The 27,879-nt window shown below is 48.8% G+C and overlaps 1 protein-coding gene across 2 annotated transcripts in view; it reads left to right on the top strand.

Moving 5' to 3' along the window:
- Positions 1 to 24,682, top strand: part of Runx2 (RUNX family transcription factor 2) — a 237,420-nt gene extending 212,738 nt beyond the window's left edge. For both annotated transcript variants that reach the window (XM_041656169.1, XM_041656166.1), the window contains one exon: positions 23,526 to 24,682. In XM_041656169.1, the coding sequence (XP_041512103.1) occupies positions 23,526 to 24,127 (602 nt within the window). In that variant the 3' untranslated portion in view covers positions 24,128 to 24,682. The remainder of the gene's footprint in view (positions 1 to 23,525) is intronic.
- The last annotated feature ends 3,197 nt before the right edge of the window (positions 24,683 to 27,879 follow it).

Here is a 27,879-nt window from a genome sequence, read left to right as displayed (position 1 = left end):
CAGGGCTAGACTTTCAAAAATGCCATTATTATTTGCGATCTATCAATCTATCTATCTATCTATCTATCTATCTATCTATCTATCTATGGAAGATGATGGTTCTTTATAGGTCAGATGATTTAATCTGGGCCTTGAAAGCCCTGCCTGATTTATTTGTGCAAGGAGATCATGTTTTCTTTGGAGCTTTTCAGTGAGGGCATAATTACAGCATTGCAAATACCATGCTCTATTTAAGGATCTCTCAGCATTTCCATAATAAACCTCTATTTCCAGAGCCTCGGACACTGCCAGAAAGACACAGACACCCAGGCAAGGACAGAGACAAAGAAAGACAACCTTCGTAAACCTATGTGCTTGGTAGTCTCATTCGGGGGCTTGATTTTCAATCCAAATCTTTGTATGTGTCTGTGGCTGCCGCACATTCCTCCTCGTCTGAGTGGTAGTGCCAACACTGCGCCTGGCATCGCTGCCCTCTGCCTAGCAGGAGTCAGCTGGAAAGCAATCCCAGGGTGGTAACTGGATGCTGCAGCGCTCTGGGTGGCTGGCCAGCTCCCTTTCCAGACCCAGCCAACTGCCAAGTTGCATCTCAGCCTAAAGAAGAGAAGAGAGGAAAAAAAAAAAGGCCCCCGCTGATACTGCCTTTTCTCTTTCAGCCATCTCTGGTTAACTTAGGCATACACTACCTTGGATCTTGAAGGATAATAAATTAATAACCATGTTAAGTATGATTTGAGAGCCTGGTATGTGCCTGGCACTTTCCAAATATTGAATCTGTAAACCTTATAATGATCTTGCCGAGTAGAACTTGTTATCCTCAGTGTTCATATGATGAAAACAGGCAGGGGAGGAGGTGACTCGCCTGGCGTAGAGCTGCAAAGCAAAGCTCAGGGTGACTGAGGCGGAGGTGAAGCCCTCACTGGGCTTTGCAACCTCCTGGCAGTGGCTCTCAGTTGGAGGGATGCCTTGGAAGCAAGGGATCTGGGAGAGAACACACACACATACACACACAGACATACACACAGACATACACACACATACATACACACACACATACACACACAAATACATACACACACATACACAACACATACACACATGCATGCACGCCCACACATGCACAAACACATGCACGCATGCATTCTTGCACCAGAATAAACTAGTGATAGGTGGCAGGAGCCACCAATCAGCAGAAAAATCCTCCAGATCATTCACCTCTTGAGGCATGGATTCATAGTTGAGCAGGATTCAGGCTCGGGTTATTTATTTATTTACTAATTTACTTATTTTTCAGCCAAGTGGCAAGGCTGGTTTCACATGGTTTATCACATGCATTTCCCAATTGTACCCAAGGATAGAGTGAGTTTTTTTTTTTTTTTCTGAAGATGATGTTTGAGATTACATAACCAAGAGGTGGCAGCGTTCCCAGGTCTGGAATCCTGGTTCCTGACCATTCTGCTTTATGGCTTCCCGGGAGCCAGTCTTCCTCCTTTTGGGAGGAACAGAATGAATGGAGACAGAAAGTTGAAACTTGGGATCCTCCTGCCCTACGTGGGAGATCCTGTCTCCAAATTGCCCATGGCCTCTCTCCAGGAGTTTGTACGTTGACATTTCACAGAAGGGAAAAGGTAATAGACACTCTTTGGCACAAGAGCACCAGGGACGGCGCGGAGGGAAGACCACCCTCCCTACTGCACCCTCAGCCAGCTCTGGGGAAACAGTTTTGTAAACTCTGCTTCCCTTGTGGGTGGTGCGATGGAATTCTTTTCCCTTCTCTTTTCTGGGACTGGTTTTGAGTCGATGGTTCCAGCTGAAGCTGGAAGTGGTAACACACAGTCCAGGAAGCAATGGATGAAGTTTTTTTTTTTTTCACTAAGAAAGTATTCTTCCTATTGGAAAATGGGTTTAGCAGTTAAGAGCCCACACTGCTCTTGGAGAGGACAGGAGTTCGGTTTCCAGCACCCACATGAGGCAGCTCACAGCTGATTGTAACTCCAGCTCCAGGGGCATCCTGTGTCTCTGGCCTTCCTAGGTGTCTACACCCACATACACACACTTTCACACAACACATATGCATATTCACATGCACACACATGCATATACACATACATGCATACAGACACACATTCACATACACATACAAACAGGCATGCATGTACACACATGTTTGCACATACACATTCACACAGTATAAACACACTCACATACAATTTCACACATTCACACAACACACAAACATTTACACACACACTCATGTGTGTGAGCATACACATTCACACGCGCATGCATGTACACACATGTGTGCACACGCATTCACACAACACATACATGCATTCCCATGTGCACACACATGCATACACATACATGCATGCATACACACATCCACATCCAAACAGGCATGTGTGTGCACACATGTGTGTACACTCACATTCACACAACACAAACACACATTCACATACACACGCACACACACATTCACACAACACATCCACATTTACATGAGAGCACACATGCGTGCGCGCGCATACACACACACACACACACACACACACACACACACACACACTGTGTCTTTTTCTGTCCCCCCAGCCAGCTCCCAAATAATGACATGGAGACTTACGAATTATGAAAGCTTGGCCTTAGCTTAGACTTGTCCCACTAACTTTTGCAACTTAAATTGACCCATTTGCTTCAAACTATGTTCTGCTGCATGGTTACTTCATATCTCTGTACCGCTCATGCTATTTCCTCTGTGTTTGGCTGGTGAATCTGCCTTCTTTCTCTCAGAGTTCTCTCTCTGCCTGGAAGTCCCTCCTATACCTCCTGCCTAGCTATTGGCTGTTCAGTTTTTTATTATACCAATCACTGCAATACATTTTCACATAGTGTAAAATATCCCACAAAACACACACACACACACACACACACACACACACACACACCACACACACACAAAGAAAGTTACCTTCCTGGGGCTGTAGAGTTAATTTGGCAGACAAAATTCCTGTCTTGCAAACCTCAGTGCAAGGCCCAGAACCTGTGTAAAATGCAAGGTGGTGCAGGCTAGTCACCCCCGCACTGGGGAGGCAGAGACAGGCTCCCTGGCCAGTCAGTCGAGCCTAGCCAATGAGCACAAAGTTCCAGGGAGAAACTCTGACTCAGAAACAAAACAAAGCAAAGTAGATGGAGCCTCAGGACAAGTGGCACCTGAGGCTCTCCTCTGATTTCTGTAGGCACAGGCACACATGCACATGCGCACTGGCACACACATATATACCCACACACGTGTGAACAGGCATGACCATGTGTATACCCACACACGTGTGAACAGGCATGACCACGTGTATACCCACACACATGTGAACAGGCATGACCAACCACATGTATGCCCACACACGTGTGAACAGGCATGACCACGTGTATACCCATGCACATGTGAACAGGCATGACCACGTGTATACCCACACACATGTGAAGAGGCATCAGCTCCCACACACACACTTAACCATGAATAAGAGAGGGAGGCAAACCAAATATTTCCTTTTTCCTGAAGGACAGTTTAGGACCTTGTGGGGAAGACAGCTCGCCCAGGGCCCTCAGCAATGGCAGGGATTCAGCACTGCCCAGCAGACAGCAGAGAATGCTGATATAGGATGTCCAGAAGTCTGGCTAGTCTACCCTTGTTCCGCATCTGCCAAGTAGTCTGTGTGGGGCACTGCTCCCCTGGGGAAAGGCAGCTTGCTTGGCATGGCAAGTTTGAGGTGTGGAAGGAGGGCCTTTCCATGTCAGCAGCACTGTCTTCTATGAGACATCACCACGCCAGTCCTCCGGGGCACAGAAAACGAACTGAGCCGTGAGCATTTGGGGCAAGCAGTGTACAAGACTTTCATAGGCCGACACTGAGAGCATCTCCTACAAGCTGGGCCCTGAATCAAGAGCTGGCCTTTCTGTGGGGAACCAGACACTGTGGTCCCTGACCTCATGGCACTGAAAACCGAGTCAGAGATAGAGACACGAAACAGATCACCACACTCTCACAAATTGGGATCATCTTAATTATGACCATGGTATGTTCTTTAGAGAACAAAATACAATATCCTATGAGAACAGAGAGATTTGATATCTATCTGTGCATCTAGCTATAAGCCGTAGAAAGCTTAACCAGAACTGGCTCAAATAAACTAATATATATATATATATATATATATATATATATATATATATTATGCATATGTGTGTATGCACATATTATATGTATTATATACACATATATTCATATTGTACATATGTATGTATAGGCACATATATATATAAAGATTATCACACAAAAGAAGACATCTAAAAGCAGACACTTGCCAGAATTGGCTTGGTCATATCATTGCATTTCTAGGACCTTTCTCTACCTCCTCCCTGTCATCTTAAGGCATTGACTTTCCCCCATTGGCTTATAGCAATAAAGGTGGCAATGGTCGTGCATTGTGGTCATGCAGGTGACTGACATTTGTGGACCGTTTCATCCACCACAGCCATGAGCACGTATCCTGGGCCTTCCACCAGTCCTGTAAGGAGTTCCTCAGGTGAAGGGACTCACCGGAGGACACGTCATTGGTTGTCTTCAGCTGCAAGTCATTAGCTCACCCCCATTGTTCTCCTAGGATAAACCCCAGTCTTTCTGGCCTTTTCCCATGGCTACCTCTGGAGTTTGGACCCACCCAGTAGGAAAGCAGACCAGCCAGGCAGAAAGGAGCCTGCCAACCACAGCAAAGCCAGGGCTGGCTGTGGGGCCTGTGGGGTCCTTCCTTGCCATAATGTGAAATGAGGAGTAGAGCATGGCGTTTATAGAGCAAGGGATAACCTGAGTTCTAAAGGACCTTGGAAAGGCTGAATGCAATGTCTGAGTCTCTCTCTCCCACCCTGACTCGGGGGGGGGGGGGTGGGTTAAACACCTGGGCTAAAGGAGTGAACACTGGACAACACAGCATCTCACGATGCTCAGAGGGAGCCTTCCCTATGCATTCTGCTACTCGTAAGTGGCACTACAGTCACTTAGACTCTACGGTCTTTGTCTTGCAGCTCTCAGCATGCAGGGTGTCTGTCACAGAACTGAGGTCTTTCCGGGTCCTTGAGTTGAGTGGTCCACCATCCTAGCTCCCGCCTTCCTTCTCTCCTAGATCTGGGCTCCAGAGTTGCCTGTAGTTTGTAGCTGGGCTTGTCGAATGCAGAGGCAGGCCTGCGGGCTTGGGACTGCAGTCAAGGCAGGCAGGGAGCCCAGAGGCCCACCAGCATACAGCCCTGCTTCTTTCCTGTGTGCCAGTGAAAAGCAAGGTCATGCCCCCTGAGCTGGGGAACGTGTGATGCTAACACCATTTACCAGAAGTCCCAGGGCTTTATGAGCCCATTTGTGAAGCTTGCCTGCTCCGAGTGGAAAATTTGTGTTTTCTGTTTCCCCCCCACCAAAAAAATCTTGGGATGACCTCTACAGCACCTGCTGCCCAGCAGAGATCTGGCCTGCTGGGCTGCTTCTGAGAGTGATGGGCAAGGAAGAGAGATGTGGCAAGTAGCATGGCTACAGGTTCAAAAGGCCAGAAAGCAGGGTGCAGGCTCCAGAGCGCAGAAACACAAATGTAGGCCTGAACACAGATGCATGCTCTCTCTACCGCAGTAACTATATCCCTGAAAGGTTGGGGATACCTTCTTTTCTGGCTCCAAATATATCAAATAGGATATTCTTTCCTTATGCAAAGAATTGTTTACAAAAAAACCCGCCATCAAAATTATCTTCAGCATAAATTTAAAATTTCAAAATAACCAGATTCAGTTCATGTAACATCTGTATCTATCTTTACGCTACATTCTAGGAGGCCTTTCTAACTTATGGCATGTAGCCCAAATATGTCTCAGGGTAACTATGGGGATGATAAGGTCACATGCCACTGTCAGAAGGTGGGGTGCCTCTGCCAGAGTAAACACCTTATAAAGTGGATATTTTTGGGGGCCAGTGTTCGGAAGATGTCACCAAGACAAGGAACAAGTGTCAAGTTTAGATGAATGACTATGAGGAGCTTAATGTAGAACATGGAAGTCATTCAGGCAAAGGGTGGGAACATCCACGCAGCAGTTCTGTGGGGGTTGAGTGGAGTTAAGTTCAGCAGGGCTGAGAAGAATGAGCGTGTATGTGTGTGTGTGTGTGTGTGTGTGTGTGTGCGCACGCGCACACACACACATGTGCTCATGTGTACCTGGAATGGAGCTATCAAGAAGGCTGTAGCAGGAGAATCAAGAGTTCAAAGTCTGCCTGAGATACAGTGAGTTCAAGGATAGCCTGTGTAACTTAGCAAAATCTTATCTGAAAATAAAGAGTAGAAACAGTGGTCGGAGCACAGCCGTTAGAACATAGCAGCTGGAGCACAGCAGTTGGAGCACAGCAGTTGGAGCACAGCAGCTGGAGCACAGCGGTTGGAGCACAGCGGTTGGAGCACAGTGGTTGGAGCACAGCGGTTGGAGCTTGCTTAGCATCTCTGAGGCGTCAGATTCAACCCATCTCTAATATGCCTGGGGAACAGAAGGCTACATATGACCTGGTTCAATACTCTCCCTCCCAAATCACTCTCAACAACAGAACCAACTCAGGTATTTCTTGAAAGGGGAGATGAAGAATACACAGGACCCGCTTCACTTTATCCACCTTATCTAAGGAAATGACTTCCAAATGACAGGCACACATCGCCAACTATGAGTTAGGGTCTGCTGATTTCTAGAGACTCCTAATTGCATGTGTGAATCTTTAGCTATGCTCTTCTCAGAGGCTAAAACCTACACCTTAGGTGGAGGCAAGTGTGGGGAGGAAGCAAGAAGGCCAGGCTGGAAGAAAGCTAGCTGGGTGCCATTGGTTAGCTGGACCTGAAACGTTCTAGAGAGGAAGGTTGACATAAAAAATAAAAAAAAAACTCACAAAAGAATAAAGGATATAGACTCTTTTTTCTAAATGTTCTTTTGATAGCTCATGTATAGAGAAAGGACCGATGGATGGACGGACAGATGGATGGATGGATGGTTGGATGGATAGATAGGTAGATAGTTAGAATAGATATAAAATAATAAAAGAAAAAACAGTGGTTGATAGGCTAGGAGGGTTCGTTTATTTGCTATCATTTCTTACATATTTTGAAGAGTTTAAATATTTTGCAATGCTGTTTTAAAATTAAAAAACAGGAAGGTCACATATGATGCAGAAATGGTGGTGCACGCCTTTAATCCCAGCACTCAGGAGGCAGAGACAGGCGGATCTCTGTGATTTCGAGACCAGCCAGGTCTACAGAGCTAGTTCCAGGACAGGCTCCAAAGCCACAGAGAAACCCTGTCTCGAAAAACCAATTAAAAAAAAAAAGAAAGAAATTAAAAATTACTAACACAAGTCCTGCATTTAAAAGTTGGGAAGTCCATCTTTCCTTCTCACAGAGGTAACTCTGGCTGTATACTAGAAGAAATAGGGAACAGATGAGACTGGGGGTGCCATCAGAGCATGGCTAGTGCCATGGACTCTCTGGAAAGCCAGCTGCTGGTAACCCTAGTGGATACAGTACTTGTAAAACTGAGTTTATAATGATATTTGCACAGAAAAGAAAATGTGGTTCCTGCTACTTTACCCCATAGTTGAGGTTTCAACAGACAATCAGCTGAAGTTATGGTTTGCTTGCTTTAGCAAGGAAGACCAGAGGTATCTCAGAAGCACCCGATGGAGGTAGAATAGAGAGGAGCCTTTTATACTGTCAAGACTGGACTGGTTTACTTAGTGAGGGGGCCGTGGCCCTTCCCTGCACTGCATGCTGCAAAGGGAAGCAGTCTAGGATCTGGTCCCACAGCAGTCTCGGAGACAGAGGAAAGAGGCAAAGATTGAGAGTTCACTAGCAGGGCACAGGTTGAAGAGAAAGGAGGCTGATGGTCACTTTGTAGCATGGCGTGGTTTGGAGAGAAACATTGTTTCGTTCTGTTTTCCGCTTAGCTTGGCCCCAGGTCTTACTGAGGCTTTTCTAGGAGTCTCGGTCCCACAATCGGCAGGACTCACTTCCACCCTCTCGTTCTGTGGTGCTCAGAGCCTGCTGCCACATCTGAAGAGTGTGCTCGGCTGGTGGAGCCCGCCCTGTACAAAGGCCTGGCTCAGTGTTACCATGAAAGGCATGCCTGTAAGCTGCTCTTTGGGGTTGCAGCCTTTCTGGTGGTGGCAGGCTTTGGAGGTTTGGTCTTGTGGGAGACACCACACGTGAAGTTCGTATGTCAGTCTCTGAATCTATAGACAAAGGAGCTCCCAGAGACAGGTGCTTATCAAGCTAAGAGAAGATGCCTTCCAATACCCAGAAGAGTCCCCGAGGCCCCTCCTTTTGAGTTGTTGGTCAACTCTGGCTGGCAGAGCCCAGCCCTGCCTCAGGAATTCTGCCTGCCCTCCTCTGAATCACTTCCTTCTCTCTGGAACTCTGTTTTATTTTTTATTTTCACCTCTTTGAAGAAGGGAGAATGAGACTAAATTCTCTACATAAGTTTGGGGTGACTTTCGGGAGACATTGTTTAGGTTTTTCATTTTCAAGACAAAAACCACGAGATTAACAACTTCACAGGGGAAAGGTCTCTTTGGGCTCATGACTTCTGAGGCCTCAGTCCACCACTCTCTGGTTGTTTACTTTTCAGCCTGTGGCAAGGTGGGTAAGTTGTGGTAGAATAAAGATGACAACCCATGGCTACCCTCATGGTGGACAGGAAGTGGAGGGTGCAGGCGGGGATCAGAGATGAAGGAACTGTTCCCAGTGCCTTACTTCCCACAACTAGGCCCCGCCTCTGGGTTTCCACCTTGTTCTAACAATACCATCAAATTCCGTGAGAACCCTCAAGATTCAGTCTTTTCTCACTGGTGCCACTAGCTGGGGGCCGAGCTCTCAACATACAAATCTTTTTTTGGTGGATGCTGCACATCTAAGCCCTAAGAGAAGTCAAACGGCCTCCTAAAAATTTACTCCCCCTACAAAGAGAATCGTGACATGCAGAAGGACAGGGGTATCCGAGTGTGGGGCGAGCTCTTACTGACTGGACACAGACAGACCCGTGTATGTGCCTTCCCCCTGGGTGTCCTTGAGAAGTTAGTGCTATGGATGTCATCTTCTTTCCCCATCTTTCGTTGCCTGCCTGAATGACATCCGTTCTTCAGGAAGACACTTCAAACCTTGGCTTTGTCTCAGACATGCTTCACTTTCTACCCATTCCTGTGCTCTCCCAGGTGGAGCACGGTTCAGCCTCATCCCTCAGGAGGCAGGTAGGAATCGAGAAGCACCATAGAAAAACCCTTGAACTTTGTTCTTTGGACCTAGGACAACCTGCCTATTTGTGGCTGCCAAAGGGGTAGACACAGCCTTTGATCTAGGGCTGGCCTAGACTTACTTCTTTACAAAGGGCCAAGGCTAGCAGATTAGTCTTCTAGGGAGATCTGACAGTGTTACCCATGGGCAAGTCATCCCTCCTGTGTCTTGGACAATATGTATGGGAAACCACAGAAGCTATGTCAACAGAAAACACACATGGAAATGAGGGATCCCTTTACTCACAGATGGTGGCAGGCAGCAGGGGACATGTCTCTGTGATGCTAGAATAAGACAAAGGTCAGATTCCAGCAGATGCTTAGAGAGCACCGACAAACTGCACTTGCATCCTCCGGTTGATTTTATCAGGCTACTTCGGCACAGCCAAATATCTGTAGTGTAAAGGAGTCATGGACGTGCTGGTGGTCCAGGAGCTGGATGGCATACACCCTGCACGGCTTTGAGATGACTTTGTGATCTGGTGACAGGCCTGTTTGGTCCCTCCACCTTGAAATAAATTTGGCTTTACCAGGGAAATAAATTAAATGTACATGACTCTGAATCCATTTTCCCTCCTGGAAATCCTTACGTGGAGGGAGCAGGAATTTTCTTTTTTCGCCTCCAGGAGTGATTTGTGTTCAGTTATCACTGCTCAGACTTTTCTATACTGCACTAGAAGCTGGAACCAGCTCCCTTGCTAACCTCGCCCCTCTGGGATAATATGGCTCCCTATGAAACAATTTTCTCCACTGTTTGTATAGTATGCATAGCATCAGACTGATCAGTTTGCTGTAATTAAGCTTCAAAAGGAAGATGGGCCTCTGTCTTATCTCTCGCTAGCGCCTTAATTCCTTCTCCACGGCTCTTGCTGGAGGTGGGAAGTGCCCGCAGTGGTCTCCTGGGAGGGCAGGAGCCTGTCTACCCAGTGCTTTCTTTCTCTGAACTTCCTCCAAGACAACCCTTTCCCCCCTGTTCTCTGATTTCTCCAGGGAGTTAATTGCCAGTGACCTTTTAAAACGAAAATCCCCTTTGGGTGTTCCTCACTGCCACAAAATCAGAAGGGAGAAGAACCAAGCAAGCTAGCAGGAAGCTGGGATGGGGGTGGGGCTCACCTGCTGCTGGTGACCCCCAAGAACAGGGGGCCTGTTTCCAAATTTTTCTGGAAACCACACTTCTCCAATTGAGGCCTGCTCGGCACAGGCTCCCGTGCTTTTGTATTTTCTTCCTTCTGAATCTCACACGGAGGCTACAGGGGCAGCTTTTGACCCAGGTAATCACCAGATGGAATTTTTTTCCCCTTCCAGTATGAGCTTCTGTGGAACTCATAAGGAACACTTATAACCCTGAGGTCTTTATGTGGCTGTCGATTAATAAACACGAACCCACCTTTCTAGACTGACTGGGAAACCATTTTTTTCCCTTCTTGTGTGCTTTCTGTGTGCAGGGTCCATGAATGGGGGCTTTCAGAACTTGGCCTTTCGTGGCCAACTATCAAAGTGTTGTTCATATCCAAATGGACCGCCTGGAGGTGCGGCCAGGGCCACCACCGCCCAGGTGACCTCCCACGGTGCTGCTCTGATGGCCACACTGGCCACAGGAGCAGAGGGGTGATGACCTAGTTGCTTCTCCGGGATGGATGCCGACCCACCAGGAGGAGGATGCAGCCCACCAGCCATTCTCCACTGATCCCTAGGATAACAGAGTGGGTTTCTCCTCCCTTTTGTGGTACTCTCCCATCCAGACCCTCGCTGGGGGGAGAAAGAGGTAAAATTCTAAAGGTTTTCTGGCCTAAAGTTTCTCCTCTCTTCTCCTCTCCCCTCATCTACCCTCTTTCCCCCTCCTCTCACTTCTCCTTGTCCTTTCTCTTCTCTTCCTCCCCCTCCCCACATTCATCACTTTCTTTGTCATTGTGAGGCTGCTTCTAGAATCTTCCTCCATTTGCTGCAGCCCTGAGCCCTGAGCTCAGGAAGCCTTTCTGGGACCACAGAAAGAGAGAAGCAGGGAGTGCGAATGCCAGTTAGGTCCCTGGTAAGACACAGAGGGGGATATCCTAGACTTATCTAGGACCCCAAGGTCTAAGACTAGCCCAAGGAGATGGCTAGATGTCTACCTAGGGAGACCAAAGGACAGCAGCATGGGCTCTATCAGTACCAAACCTCATCTCTTCGCCACAGGGGTCTTGGGGAAGTTCTCTGTCTGAGGAAGGAGTGGTTTCCACTTGAATAATGAGGGACACAGAGTGTCTTGGTGAACTAATAAGGAGGGACCTTCCAGGCTGCTTCTCTGCCGTATGTCAGCAGATGGGTCTGGGCACCATCTTCACAGAGGGGGGATGTTGGACAGCAGAAGTGGAAGGTAAGGAAGGAGAGAAGGAACTTAGCTATCTCACAGGTTTCCACAGCCATTGGGATCTCAGAGCTGGAGAGGGAACCATTATGGACATCATGCAGATAAACACACTTCATTTTCACCACCTCACAGGGCATTAGGGCTCCTCCGATGGAGTTTCTTTCTCATCTATCCCAGACACTTATCCATAGGGAGTGGGAGAAGAAAACTAGGCGCCCCTGATGACTGTTCAGGAACTATCACCTGCTTGGCTATGACACGATTCTCAGCCCTCTAGGAACTCATGGGGAATGAGGAAGAGGTGACAGGACTTGGTTCTGGCGGCAATGGAGTGCTGTAGAATGGTGACCAATAGAAAGGCTCTTTGCAAGGCTTCCACACTGCTGGTGCCTGTGGGAATCCCCTGGCCTCCCACAAAGTCGGCTTCATGCCCCCAGCATGACAAGCGCTCCCAGGGAACTAGCGGATGCCCTTTATTTCCTTTTAATCTAACTTTTAGGAAACCAAGTTGGCTTGTGACAGTGTGTCTAGGCCAGAAGGCCCTTTTGAAGCTTCCAGACAAGGGTGTGGTCTCAGAACTCGGTTACGAGTCAAGCTCCCAGAGATCTAGGGAGAGAGAGCTTGTGAATGAGGGACCTGAGAGAAGTTTCTGGAGGCAGAAGGGACAGGGCTATAATCAAACTAGTCTTGGTGCCTGGTGTCAGAGGCTGAGTTTGCCAGGCTGCGCTGTGCTTTTGTAGTATAGTTCAGATACGTTGGTAGGGAATGGTTGAGAGGTGGCTTCTGAACGGGGTGGTGCACCCGGGTTCTTCGGGGTCAATTCATCGTCTCCAAAACCAACCCACACTGCAGAGTAAATAACGGATCAAGTCCTCCACTTGCCGAAGGACAGTCAGAAGCTCGAGAGGCCTGCAAGAAGCTCTTCATTAAATGCTCGGCCCAATTCTAAGCACATAATTCAGGAAGGCAGGCTGACTGCATAGCATAGGCCAAGGGGATGACTGTCTCTCAAAAACAGTCCTCAAAGTGTGGATTTAGGGCCAGGGAGATGGCTTAGTGGGTAAGGTGTTCTTTGTGCAGTCCTGCAGGCCTGAGTCTGAATCCCTAGGACTCATCGCTAATAACAACAAGGAAAGTAGAGATGGGAGGCAGAGACAGGAGAGTCCCCGGAAGTTCTGGGCCTGCTGCTATAGAGGAAGAAATGGGGGAAATAGCCAGGGGTTCTTCTTTCAGAACAAGAAGGAAGGTAAACAGCAACAGGAGAGGTTTTCCTCTTTCCTTTACACATGCATGGTGGCAAGCTACCATGCATGTGCATCACACACACACACACACACACACACACACACACACACGCACACTTGTTTTTAAAGTAAGGTTTTCATGGACAATGAGAAAACCCTTAAGCCTAGGTTCTGCTTCACACATTCATGGTCTTTTGTCCTGCTGAGGCTTCCATAGTTCTTGCGGGAAGGAATTTTTCTAGTTTTGTTTCCCTCCAAAGGGGCCCTCCTCTTTTGATCATCACAGACCCACACCCTTATGGGGCCATGGGTTTCAACCCTACCAGTTGCTTGTCTTTGTGGGTGTGAGCAAGCACCTGAACCAGAGGGACTCAAGGGAAGAAGTGTTTTTATTTTGACTCAGGGTTCATCACCTTGGAAGGGTGAGGCTTTAGGATTAGGAGTGGGAACTGGAGGAGGCTGCTCACACGGTGTTCCCTATCAGCAAGCAGAAAGAGATGGATGCTGGTCCTCCAGCAGCTGGGAATGTGCCTCGTAGGTATAGAATTCCATCAAATTGATAGTGAAGATGAACTCTCATGTGCCCCTGCCCCCCATCTCCCACCCCCAGGGGAACCTAAGGAAGCGTACTGGCTAGGAGATCTTGATGGACTGCGGGGAGGAATGGGGCAGCGAGAGAGTGACTTCTGATGGGGAAGAAGGGAAGAACTATTACAAGCAGGAAGGCCCTTCGGGTGCAGGAGGAAGCTGCCTGCCTTAGTCACCTCCCGAGGCTCAGACACATGCGCCCTTAGTTCACCCCTCCCTTGTGCTTTTTCCCATGCATTGGGCCTGACCGCACTCTCCGTGAGGGTGATGGGGCGGCAGCAGCTGGCTGATGCCCCGTAAGATGAGTACAGATGGACTTGTGGTTCTTGACCCTGGAATCTGTCTTTCTCTTCACGGCCTCGAGATGAATAGGCAGAGTAGAGATAGCCTGAAGTGCCATGCATGCGCCACAGTGTGCCTTCCTGATCTGGGATATGTTCCTGTGGGTCTGGGGGGTGACGTGGCATTTGGGGGCAGGCAGCACCTGTTCGGGGACACAGCTGCAGCCAGGACAATGGGCATTCTTAGCTGCTGCCTCATGGCCACCCCAAGCAGCTGCTTGGTGCTTTCCCATGCTCCCTGTGTGACTTATGTGACGTGGATGCCCGGAAGTCTTGCATCCTGGGCTCCTGGAACTAAGACTCTGGTGTCCCTACACTTCAATGCCCCTGCCTCAACGCTAGGAGATGATTTAGTTCTCTGCTTTGGCCAACAATCCAAGAGGCAGAAGCAAAATTTCCAACTGAAAGAGAGAGAGAGCTTAAAGTCCGATTTGTTTCAATTTATGAGAAAACATAGGTGAAGTTAAAAAGCAAGAAGGGTGGGGAGGAAAAGGACAGCGGAGAAAGCAGGACGCTGAAGGAATGCAAGGGAAGAGAAGGGCCCGTGCCTGCCACCTGACTGTCCACAGCAAGAGGGAATACTTGCACGGCATTCAGAAGAAGACAGTAACGCTGGTGGAATGGAAGCCTGAAGATCTGAGTTCAATCCCTGGCATCCGAGTGGTGGAAAGAGAACAGAATCTAGTCTCCTGGCCACTATGCGAGCTATGGCACCTACCCCTCCAACCCCAGATAAATAAGTGAATGGACAAATCTATTTTTAAAGTATGAGGTTTTAAAAGAGAAAAATGAGAAGCAGTAGAATGTTTTTTAAAAGTAAAGAGAAACAGACCAAGAAATCACTTCAAGACTTTCTGAGTACTGCATAAACCAAATCTGTGATCCCAGCATTCAGAAGGTGGAGGCAGAAGGATAAGAAGTTCAAAGTCACCCTAGGATGCATAGCAAGTTCGAGGCTAGCCTGGGCTACCAGGAAACCTAGAAAATCTTTTTCTCTTTTCCAGAATGGATGAGGGGACTATTGAAGATGTCTATTTTTAAAGGTGTAGAGACCCTGGGCAGGGACCAAGGTCAGCAGAAGAAGCAGGAGAGAGTGCCCCAGGAAGTGCTGGCCTTATGCTGATCCCAGAATGGTGGAACATACCAGAACACCTCAGCTCCTCAGGAATCAGCTCCTTCAAGTTGGCCAGCATGCCAGGTTTAAGCTGATTGTGGAGGGACTTGTTGTTTGTCATACCTCCACCCCAGCTCTGTGGGACTACAGACGTACTGACACGCAGTCTGTAGTTGTCTCTGTTCAGGGCTGACATTGGCATCTAAGAAAGTTGACATGACCCTCAGCAAGCTTTCATGTCAGAGTGGGGCTTTTCTTTCCAAGTAATACACTCCCACTCCACTGGGAACACAAGGTTTCCCTAAAGGGTCTTTGTGGGCTCTAGTGTGCCTTTAATTCCCTGGTGTGCCTTTAATTCCCATGGAGAAATCCCTCAGTACAACAAGGTAGATCACTTGGTGTCCTTCTTGCCCCCTAATTTCTGCCTTTGAAAAAGAGAAAGGAACATATTTGTCCTTCAGGTTTGAGGACGGAGAAACACTGTGCTGTGTGTGTCAAAGGCTTTCATCTTTGGTCTCAAGGGCCTGGCCAGCAGTTCTTTGACAATGCGAAGTGACGTCGTGTTTGTGAAATGCTTACATGGTGCTCTCAGCACCCTGGGTGGGGCCAGCGTCACAGACTGCTGTGGGTCTCATTTTAATACCCCTTCACGTTAATTCCAGGACATTCCCAAATATACACATGTGTATTTGAGTTTATATGTGTGTGTACATGTGTGTAAGTTTGTATATACATTTGCTTGCATGTGTCTGAGTACACACGCATTTGAATTTGTGTGGCGTCCAAATGACAACCTCCAGTATCATCTGCCTTTGAGACAGGATCTCTCAAGGGTCTGGAGCCCATCAGCTAGGCATGGCCAGTGGCTAAGCCAGCCTCTGGATCTGTCTTTGTTTTATCAGCACAGAGATTCCAAGTGAGGCTCGAACTCAGGGCGGGCATCATGCACTCTACCCACTGAGCCACCTCTTCAGTCGCTATTCCCGGTTCTTTTGGAGGATGCCACGAACCCAAGCACGTGATCTCTCCAAACCCCTGAGGGGCAATTATCAACATCCTGGACACAAATCAGTCATAGCTGGTCTCAGCTAGCAAGGGCTGACCAGCCCTGGGGGTCATCCAGCTCACACATGATGCTGTAATTAATTTACTTCACTGAACTGATGATTCTGCCTGCCTCCCTAGACCTGAAGGGAATGTGTGAGTCCTCAGTCATGTCAGACAGTGTGGATATGAGGAGAACCCCTTCTTTCTCCTATGTTCTCTTCGTATCACCCCCTCTTCTCCATTGTGCATTTGCTCCAATTGTAAAGAGCAACAAAACCACACACATGAGCTTACGCTTGGAAGGAAGTAACTGAACATAGAGCCCTTCCTGTAGGTGTGTGGGATCCACACCCCAAGGGAATCTGGGACAGTATAGAGGCAAAGCCAAGAGGGAGGCAGCCTCCTGGCTTCTCACCCCTGGTTTTACTCAGCAGACTTTTCCCTGTGCTCCCAGGACAGAGGGTGGCAGGGTGCCTCTTCGACTCTTTCCACGTGTCGTGAGAACGTCACACTGACTCACAGCCAGATCTGGGAGAAAATTCACAGAAGTCAGGAAATCCCCGGCAGCCGCTCTCCTTTCACCTTCTGCTAACCCTGCAGAGAAAGCATAGGTGGGGTCAGAGAGCAGGCCATTTCTAAAAAGGAAAAAAAGAAAAATTAAAGTACGACTGTTGCCGCCGCATGCCTGTGGTGGGGCACAGAGTCTTAACAGGCCTGGCTGAAGTCACAGAAACGGCCTCAGCCTGGTGACCTGGGGCAGTCGGGCCTGGTCTGTTTCTTCATCCTGCATTTGTACCATTTTGCAGAACTCTCTCCCTCTCCCATTTCCTTGACTTCTACTCCCTGTAGGGACCAGCATCTTTCCTTTCAGGCAAGACTAGATGCCCAAGGCCCTCGCTTCCAATGGAGGCATCCAAATTTAGAGTCAGGGCTGCTCATTTGAGCTGTGTATATAATTGAGCCTGGCTCAGAAGTCTATCATTTAGGAAGAATGGCATGGAAGTACAAGAAACGGGGAGGCCAGATCCAAATTAGAAAAGAGGTCCTGAGGGAGAGGCACGGAGGCCGGGGCTGGAGGAGTGGCCTCAGGAGGAGCTTTGGGAGGACAAAGTGCTGGTTAAGAAAAGTGACTTCCCAGGACACTTAGGGAAGCTAGGGTGGGCACTGCCATCTCTCAGGACTGTGTCAGGTCTTGGGAGCAGGCTCTGCTCTGGGGCTGTTTGCAGCAAGGGAAAAAGTTGTATCCAATTGGCATCCATGTACCAAGTGTCTCGTTTTGTCTCCAGAGACAGTCAAGGACCCTGGAGGACCTTATTCTTACCTCTGCTCCACCTATGACTTCCCGAGAATTCTTATGTAAAACTGTGATGTTCTGAGCTTTGTGGAACAGAGACCATCACCTCCGCATCTCCAGATGGAGTGTCCTGCTGGCTGGCTATTCACCCAAAACCTGGGGGAGAGGTTGGCAAGGGCCATTGTGGAACTGACTGAGTGTGCTTGCCTTGGCAGAACTGGTGCGTGGTCACATGTGTGCACACCTGTCACCCTTGACGTCTTTGGAGGGCATTGAAGTTTGCTGTGTGAAGGAGGGGCTTCGGGGCACCAACCCTGTGTGGTCAGGCACCGGGTTATGCAGTCCACCCAACTGTCCTGGCCACCTCACTCTCCTGTTGACTCATGCCAGGGTTGGCACAGCGGGCTTCCGGTTGTTCCCCAGCGGCTCGCCAGACTGTCTCTCCTACCAACATTCCGAGTGGTGTCCTGGCTCCATGTGACCCCAGGTTCTAATATTCTTGGGCTTCATCAGACTGCACAGCTGGCTGCTCTCCGTCCTGCCTGGCCTTGTTAAAGGCCACATGCCGTCTTTTACAGCCTGCTCTTGCCGTCAGGTTCACTAGGAAGCCTGTGTTTTTTACAAGGGAGATGGCCCCTTGGATGATCTCTTGCCTTGGTGGGCAGGGAGCCTGGGCTTCTGCAGGGTCCTTGGGACCTAGCCCTGGAATTATTTTCCTGCTTTTATGATAGTTTAGAAAGAAAAGTTCAAAGGTGAGGGGTTCTGTGGGAAGGAGGATTAACTGGGCTGTTTTGGGAGCTGTTCAACTCTGGAAACAGGGTTGCGGAATAGAACCTATTTTGAACATTCTCTTCCTGATCCAAAGTCCAGTATGGTGTAGAGATAGCTCTTGCACTCTGTGCCTTTCTTTCTCCATAGGAAAGAAAATTTCAAGGCAAAGAACACACAAAAGTTCTCGTATTCCCTTACCAAAAGCTATTTTGTACAGCCATGTGGAGTCTCTTTCCATATGACTTGTGGAGATGTCTTTCACACAGTAAACATACCAGCTACATTAAGAAGTGGCAGCGTAGCTGTCTAAGTGGGTAGAAACGCTTGGCTTGGGGCTTCAAAAACAATGTCATAAAACCCACGCTGGCTTTTATTGCATGGTGATGTATAAAAGACCATGGCGGCTTAACCCGGGCCAGGATAGAGGCTGACAGACATTCACAGTATTGTTATGCAGGGTAGCCGCAGGAGTTCCCTTTGTTTCTGAAATTCAGTCTACTCCTGGAAAAATCACTGCTTCAGCTAGCAGTAGCGCAGATCCTCTTTTGGCTCTCTGTCCTGGTGCCTTTGGTGCTCATTGGAAAGCCAAGTCTTCCTATGCATTTCATCTTTCTGCCTCCAGCTACCAGCTGGCAGCCAGAGCAATCTTGAAGATGCAAATTATACCTATCAAGTGCCTACTCAAATTCAACGGTGGCTTCCACTGCCTGCTTAAATTTGGCATCCCTTAGTTTAATAGGCAACTCTCTTGGCCTTCTGTCGTTGTTACTGCGTGTGTGTGTGTGTGTGTGTGTGTGTGTGTGTGTGTGGTATATGTTCCTGCATATCTGTGTGCTTGTATGTGAATACATATGGAGACCAGAGGTTGATGTCATGTGTCTTTCTTGGTTCCTCTCACCTTGTTTTGGAGACAGGGTTTCCCACTGAGCCTGGAGTTCAGGGACTGGCCCAGACTGGCTGGCCAGCGAGCTCCAGGGATCTTCCATTTCCTTTTCTACTGGTGTTGGGAGCATTGCCCTGCACAGATATTTATGGGGGCTCTGGGGATCTGAATACTGGTCCTTCTGCTTGCTCACCTACTGAGCTTCTCGTCTTGCCTTCCTTTTTACGGGGACCTTCTGCCCTCTGTACTCTGAACTCTGCTGGTCAGTCCTTTCCAACTGAGCATTTAGGGTCCAGGGCTAGGCAAGCAGTTCCATCCTTGGGGATCTCCTCTACGGCCACACGTGAGGAGCATTCTACATTAAGGAGCTGGGGCTGCCATCCACAAATTTCCATGTTCTACGGCCACGCGTGAGGTACATTCCACATTAAGGAGCTGGTGATGTCATTCTCAAGCGCATGGGTCACTGGCCAAGCACATTCACATCCCTGTGCAGCCGTCACTACCATCCCTCTCTAGAACTTCTGCATTCTTGCAGCTGAAGCTCTGTGCCTACTGCACACGATCTGTCCCTTCCCCAGAGCTGGGCAGCTACCACAGCCCTTTCTGTCTCTGTGCATTTGTCTATTCAAGGAACTCCAAATAAGGGGTCCATGTAGGATTTTGAGTATTCACTTCGTGGCTGTGTTATTTAGTATTGTGTTCTCAAGGGCTAGCCATGTGATAGAGGTATCTGAGGGTCCTTCCTCTTAGGGTACAATAGTGTATTTTGTATGTGAGTGTCATGTTTCATTTGCCCTTCTCTGCCACAGTGGACATGTTTGCTGCCCCTTTGCTCATTATAAACATTGCTGCTGATACCCTATGTGCCCAGATCCCTTTAAGTTCAGCAGCTTTCCTTCCTTGAAGAGAACCTGAGCCAGCGTCCCCGTCAGCTACACCCAGTCTGTGTGGCCGCCTTCCTCTCTTCCTCTCACTTTCTTTTTATTAGCAAAGTGGCTCATCAGGACCCTGTCCCCTTAGCCCAAGAGAATGAAAAGCTGGGTAGCTTACACAGACATCCATGCTACTGAGGTCTCCCGCGTGACTGATGTGGTGACAACCTCGCCAGGAATGGAGAACACAGATTTTCCACATGCTCAGCCTCTGAACCCTTTGGCAGTGGGACTCAGTGTACATTGCATGGACAGCGCTCATGGGAGAGACAGTGGATGTATCGCTCTGGTCACCTCTGTGAAAGCCTGGCTCTGTGGGCTGTAGCAGAGGCTTTGTCTCAGTAGCCCCAGCTAGCCCACCCCATCTAAAGCTGCAGACTACACTGCTTTGGTGAGGCAATTCATTAAACAGCAAATTAGAAGGTGTGTGTATGTGTGCACACACACATGGACACTCACATGCACACACACACACACACTTGCACACACACAGGCATGCGCACACACAGATCCATCACACACATTTCTTCTCCTCTAAGTCATGCCTCATACACGTCTCTCCTTCCTTCCATGGAGTAGCCTTTCTAGGCATCAACTACCTGCTCTGGGTCAGGGTGCAGGGTTCCTTACAGCGTTGAATCTCAGTCTCCTTCATGGCAAGAGATTAATAATACAATCCATGCAGAGCTGGTCACAAAGATTAGTGGGGTGAAGGTGTGATTTCTTTTTACTTGGTAAGAACTAAGTGAACATGGGCTCTCTCTGGGAGTGTGGCCCACGTCACCGTAGGAATGCTAGCCCGGCTCAGGCCTGCTCCAGAGTCCTGCTGCCTTTTCTCAATGAGGTGTCCAGGCCATGCTCTCCTGCTGAGCCCTACTCCTGGGAGAGGCCTGCTGAGAACTCGGGATGGAACTGAGTCAGGAGTCTGTATAGACTTGACTCATCAGGTCTTCAAACCAGAAGATTGCCCGGTGGGGCTCATGACATTCCTGGAAAATAAAAGAAATGAATATTATTGAGCTGAGTTCATCAGACGCTCGTTCGGCCCTCCCTTCAGAGGTCTGCTGTTCTGAAAGGAGCAGGCAGCCGTCCAGCCAAGTCTGAGCCATCAAAGGCTGAGGCCCAGATGCAGTGCTGAGAGACTCTGTGTCTTCAGACACCTCACGCCCTTCCCACAGACCTGCTCTCCGGCAGGCCCCAGGCTAGAGAGTTTCCCGCCCCCCTGGGAAAATGTTTCCAAGGGCTGCCTCTGCTGAGGTGTGTCACAACTGAGCCTTGCTGGAGGCCTGGGTGTGGCTGGGAAAAGGCCACCCAGACTCCAGGGAACAAGAAAGGGAAAGTTCCCAGTCTGGAGCCTTGAGCTGAGGCCATTTCTCTGATCCTTCTCCCTTCACCCCCCACATCCTGGCCCAGTCTGACCTGCCCTCTCCACAACCCGCCTGCCTGCCTCTCCAGAGCTACCCCTAAGCAAAACCTATGGCTGGGCTGTGATTGCTCCTCTATGGCCGGAACCCTAACCAACCCGTCCCTGTATGACGTGGTGTCTGCCACTCACTGCTGGATCCGCAAGAATGTCAAAATACACAACTCTCTCTCTCTCTGTCTCTGTCTCTCTCTCTCTCTCTCTGTGTGTGTGTGTGTGAGAGAGAGAGAGAGAGAGAGAGAGAGACAGAGACAGAGAGAGAGAGACAGAGACAGAGAGAGAGACAGAGAGAGACAGAGAGAGAGAGAGACAGAGAGAGACAGAGAGAGACAGAGACAGAGAGAGACAGAGAGAGACAGAGACAGAGAGAGAGACAGAGACAGAGAGAGAGAGACAGAGAGAGAGAGACAGAGAGAGACAGAGAGAGACAGAGAGAGAGAGACAGAGACAGGCAGACAGACACAGAGGCAAGAGACAAAGAGACAGACAGACAGAGACTGAGAACATGGGTCCTAACAGTAGCTGGGGTACTTAGTTCTCTACTCTGTAACCCTTACATTATTTTCACCTCGTCCTCATGGTGAAAACAGACTGCTGGAGCTCCAGCCATCGAGCCCAGGACCCCAGGAAGGAGGAATTGAGCCCAGTACCTCTACGTTAGTCTGTGTGTGCACAGTTGACTTGGAGGCTAGAAATGTGGTCTTTATTCTGAGTGGGTGTATTAGTCACCTTTTTATTACTGTGGCAAAATGCCCATGAAAAGCAACTTCAAAGAAGAAAGGATTGCTTTTGGCTCATGGTTTTCAGGGATACGGTTCCTCATTGTGGGGAAGGCATGGATGCAGGAGTGTGAGGCTACTGGTCACATGGCACCCACAGTCAGAAACCAGAGAGAAATGGAAGGCTGGTGCTCAGCTCACTTTCTCCCGTTCGTTCAGTGACAGTGCCGCCACATCCACAGTGAGTCTTCACCCATCAGTTCAGTCTAGCGGGAGACACCCTCAGACATGCCCAGTGGTGAGCCTCTTAGGTGGCTCCAGATCTGGTCCACAGTGAATACGAGCCATCATGGTGTTCACGGCTCAGCTAAGACGGAGGTGCGAGGCAGAGATGCCGGTGACAACTGTCAGCTCATTCCATGTGCTCCATCCTGACTCCTACTGTCCCCTGAGCCTCATGTCATCATGTGTTTCCTTGGCAAACTTGCTGGGTAGCCAAGGAGGACTGTGAACTTCTGATCCTCCTGAGAGCTAGAATTATAAGAGGCGTCTGGTTTCTATGGTCCTGGGGATTGAACCCAGGACAGCTTGTATGCAAGGCAAGTACTCTATGAACTGAACTCCACCCCAGGCCTCGGGCAGGCACTTTTCTTTCCCAGTCCAGTTCGGTTGTGTCTTGAGAGCTTTTCTGTGTTCTGGTGTTTTAGCTTTGAAAACAACAGAGGCTTTTCCTCCTTAGGGCAATAACCACCACTCTGATTAGGGCATTCACAGGTAGCTAGTGGCCTTGCTGTGGTAGCTGAGGTAGGTCATCTGTCTGGATGAGGGCCATGCAGTGATGGGAGGTTGGTGACTTTGTTACCATGCCTATTCCAAAAGAGCAGTTGTTCACTTCCTACCTGAAGGTTAGGGGACTCAGGAGAGAGTTAACACCAGGAGGGGTGTGCATGGCTGTGACACACATCATTGTCATGAGCTGCAGACTGGACAGCGTTTTAGTCCTGAAGGGTCATTGAACCTTCTTATGTCTATGGAGAAATGAAGCCAAGTCCCTAAGGAAGAGGGACAGGACTTCCTGAGAATCCCACAGTATCACCTATCCCAGCAAGAATCAGCACAGACTTTCAAGGTTGTCTTGAGTCCCCAGTGTTGCTGACGAGTGTGTGTGTGTGTGTGTGTGTGTGTGTGTGTGAAAGAGAGAGAGAGAGAGAGAGAGAGAGAGAGAGAGAGAGAGAGAGATCTGTTTAACACAGTTATTCTTCTAAGATCCTGGACTGAGCTCCCATATTGCCTACTTCCTACTTCCTTCTTGGGACACAACCTGTTTGACAGTCTGCTTCTCTTCACTGGACGTCCCTCTGAGTGGTGGGAACTACAGTTCCACATTTCTGTCGTTTCCTTAGCAACTAATGTGCAACTGGCCACAGAGTTGACACAAACACCCGAGTGACCTTTTTCCCTCTTCTTATTTGACAGATTCAGAGCCCAGTACCTTGGACTCCCAGTCTTCCACTACCCTGTTCCTGTCTTCAGAGGAGCCGGGCCCCTCTACGGCTGCACTGCCATCTCCTTCCTCCTCCTGTGAGCCCCAGGCCTTCTCCCCGAGTCCGACCATGTTGCCCTCTCTCCTGCCACCTCTGTCCACCCCCTCTACAGCCCCGGGTATCTGCATCCCTCGGCGCACTGGGCTCTACACCATTGTCACCTCATCCCCAGAAGCTGCACCCCACCTTGTTGACTGGCTGCCCAGCTGCCCGTCTGCCACCTCCCCTGGTGTCCGAGGCAAGGATCGTGAGCGGCCCCAGCCTGTGTTGACTCCGGCTTCAGCTTCAGAAAGGGGTCACAGTCAGCATCCAAGCTCTGCCAGGGATGATCATGCCGAGAATCCTAGAACATCCCCGCCCCCCTGTGCCCCTGCAGCCACTGCTGCCACCTTGGAGGCCAATGTTGGGGACATCCTGGTAGAACTTCGGACAATGAACGGCCACCTGGACATCATAGCAAAGGCCCTCACTAAATTGGCATCGTCTCTGGTACCCCAGTCCCAACCTGTGCCTGAAGCACCAGATACCAATTAAGGGAGTCTTACATCACCTAAAAACTAAGGGATGCTGAGGGTACCACTCATCCCTGCTTCTCTGACCCTATCTGTGATGGAGGCAAGCAAACCCAGTGGACGAGCCAGTTACAGGGCTAGTTTGCTTGCAGAATAGATGCCCTTGGTCTGTCACGCAAAGGACAGCACATCTCTTGCTGGCTCCAGGAGCTCTGGCATGCCCTAGGCTCTCTGTGCTTCCCTCCACCTTCAGATACACTTCTCTTGCTGTAACTTCCCAGTAAAAGCAGTTCCAAAAGATTGCAGTATTGGACCAAGGTAATTAGAGAAGCAACATTTCCCTCCTGAGTCCTCTGAGCCAGGAGAAGAGAGAAGAGGAGATCCTGCCGTCACCATCATCAGAAACACCTCCAGGATACCTCCAGCATCCCTTTCTCGAGATGCTAACAGTGTGTCCACCTCCAGTGGACTTCACACTCTTGTTTTTAAAAGTACCTTTAGAAAAATATTATTTTTTCTCATTTATATCCATGTTTCATAAAGTTTGGAAATAAAGAAGGGGTAAAGCAAGGATATAGCAGAGGGGCTGTCTGGGGGAGGTGTTTAAGTCTTTCTCATGGATAAGAAAGCATCTTGTACCACGGATAAAGTCTGTGTCCATACTGTGAATGCTGGCTTCTGGATTCCCCTCCTCTTCCCTACTCTCTTCTTTCAAGTGGTCATAGCCACTCACCCCCCCTCACTCCAAGGGTCTTCAACTGTCTGCTACTTAGGATGAAGAAGAGCTGAAGTCTCATGGGTCTTAAAACTCTCAGTTCTCCCTAAATCTAATAAATTCACCTTTCCCCTCTGAACCCAAGGAAAAACCTAGTGACAGACAATAGCCAGTGTGGGGGGTGGGGGAAGCCAGCGGCCCTGGCCTCTCCCTTCTCTAGATGTCTGCCACTTTCCCTACCTGGGACAACCCAAACTATCTTCAGATGCCGCCAGTGTTCTCTGATTGAGGTCCACTGACCTAAGCAGAAGATCATAAATTTAGAAAAACCCACTTCCTCCCCAGGTCTCTCTTCCCCTAGTGGGGGCAGTAAGAAGGGCAGGATTCTTCCCCACCTTCTGTTTTGAACTGGAGGACAAATACTGCCAGGTCATTCACCAGAAGCAGACATCATCTATAGGTCACGCAGCAGAAGCCAATCCTTTCCCCAGAAAAAGCCAAGGGTCTCAAATCACATCACGCTGTCGCTGGGCATTCGCAGGGCACACAACTGGTGCCAACTAACAGCAGGGGCCGTCAGTTGCCTCAGCCTCGGATTTGGTAGGCAGGACCCAGGCGGAGACTTGGTGAAAACTCAGACACGACTGTACAGCTCCAGGGCAGGGGAATGTTCCATACTCTTACCTCTGATCAGCTCCAAGGAGGACAGCGACAGTTTCAGTTTGTCCAAGAAACACTTAGAGTTGCAAGTGGCTTATAAGGGGCTGTCTTGTTTTGGGATTCTAGCCAGTTTGAGTTGTCACTGTTTTCCTAGCCGCGTGAACTGGATTCTGTCTGTATTCAACAAATGTCTAGAATTGAACATCAAACTAAATGTTTCTGATAACTGTTGAAAGATCCCTCTCTCTCACCGTGGTGTGTGTGTCTCTATGTGTAGCATGTGTGTGTGTGTGTGTGTGTACTGTATGTGTGGTGTGTGTATGTGTATCTCTGTATGTGTGTAGTTTATGTGTGTGTAGTGTGCATGTCTCTGTGTGTAGTATATGTGTGTGTGTGTGTGTGCAGTATATGTGTAGTGTGTGGTGTGTGTGTCTCTATGTATGTAGTATATGTGTGTGTCTATGTGTGTATCTCTATGTGTGTGTAGTATGTCTCTTTCTCCTCTGTGTATGTCTCTCTGTGTGTGCAGTGTGTGTGTCTGTGTGTGTAGTATGTGTGTGTGTCTCTCTCTCCGTGTGTCTATTTGTAGTGTTATGCATGTCTGTGTGTGTTAGTAGTGTATGTGTGTCTCTCTGTGTGTATAGTTATGTGTATGCGTGTAGTGTTTGTGTGTGTCTGTGTGTTTCTCTCTGTGTGTGTCTCTCTGTGTGTAGTGTATGTGTGTGTGTCTCTCTCCATGTCTCTGTGTGTAGTGTGTGTGTTGTCTGTATGTGTGTGTTTATAGTGTATGTGTGTGTCTCTGTGTGTGTGTGTGTAGTGTATGTGTATGCGTGTGGTGTATTGTGTGTTTCTGTGTGTATGTCTCTGTGTGTAGTGTGTGTGTCTGTATGTGTGTGTTTATAGTGTATGTCTCTCTGTGTGTAGTGTATGTGTGTGCGTGTGGTGTATGTGTGTCTATGTGTGTGTGTTTCTCTGTGTGTCTCTGTGTGTAGTGTGTGTATCTTCGTGTATGCGTTATGTGTAAGGTCTAATCTTCTACTTTGAAAGAACTTTCAATGAAGTTCATTCCACTTCACCACATTTACTGAGTATCCAGGGACACAAAGATAAATAAGGTCCCACCCTGCAGAGATTCCCAACCCAGTCACTCACACTAAGGGATCATCAGATTGCTGTGGGAACAGAGTCCTCACAGGGAGGCCAGGCTTCTTGTGGGCTGACTTTGGGTAACTTATTTTAGACCCCTGAACTTTGATCTCTTTGTGTCAAGAGGGGCTAGCACCTGCTCTACAGAATCAGATGTTCAGGTGAGGGCATGGCAGTCCTGAAGTGCTACCCAGACACCTGTTTATAGCCATTGTTCAGTCTCCTGACCCCCACGCTGTAGCAGTCTTAGAGAAGGGAGCCCTATACTCAGGTTTCCTCTGTCTCTATCCCCGAAGGACTCAGCTTCTTCTCTTTACCGCCATTCTATATTTAACATCTAAGTCACGATCTCATCTATCCTAGACTTTCCTTGAACTCAGCAGTAGCTGATGTTGACCTTGAACTTCTTATCCTCTTGCCTCCCTCTTGCCTACACCGGCATTATAGGCCTGGGTCACCATGTTGAGCTTATGTAACACAGAGGATCAAGCCCAGGGACTCCTGTATGTTTATTAAGCACTCCCCCAGCTGTATTATTGTTTATTTCACCTTGCTTCATCCCAGCTTTCAGGGAGTGAGCCTGTGCTTGCAAGGGACTGTCCTTTTGCGTGTCTCCCCTGAGGTGAAGAACAGCATTTGGCAGCATCGGCGGGAGCACCAGGCTTTCCTCATTTGTTCTTTTGAACATTTTCTAATTCCAGCTTTAACTGTCTTCCTTTGCACTAGATCAGAAGCAACAAAACATGAAATATCTCAAGAACAGAGAGATGCTGGCATCTAATCCTAGGTACAGACATGCAGACAGATTTTTCTTTGGCCCACCAGCTCCCAAAAAACAACACAGAGACTTACTGTTAATTATGAAAGCTTGGCCGATAACTTAGGGTTGTTTCTAACCTGTTCTTATAACTGCAGTTAACCCATAGCTTTCAATCTGCATTCTTTTATGTGGCTTGGTTACCTTTACACTGTAAAGCCCATGCTGCCTCTGTATCTCTTTACCACTCCACCCTTCTTCTTCCCAGCATCCTCTGTGCCTGGAAGTCTTGCCCAGCTATTGACTGCTTAGTTCTTTACTAAATGAAAATGAGTGACAGAGCTTCACAGTGTACAAAAGATTATTCCACAACACAGACACAGGACTGAGTCCTGTGGTCAGGTCTGCCGTTAAATGGTGTGCTAATGAAAGAAAGACTCCTCGGTCCTAGCTTGGGCAGACGACTCGCCACCCTCAGTACTTCAGTATTGACTTT

This window comes from Microtus oregoni, unplaced genomic scaffold, assembly GCF_018167655.1.
Source record: "Microtus oregoni isolate MIOR12 unplaced genomic scaffold, Mior012 000007F_ref0000211, whole genome shotgun sequence".
Taxonomy (NCBI): Eukaryota; Metazoa; Chordata; class Mammalia; order Rodentia; family Cricetidae; genus Microtus; species Microtus oregoni.
Note: the sequence above shows the minus strand (reverse complement) of the source record. Positions and strands in the feature narration are given on the sequence as shown.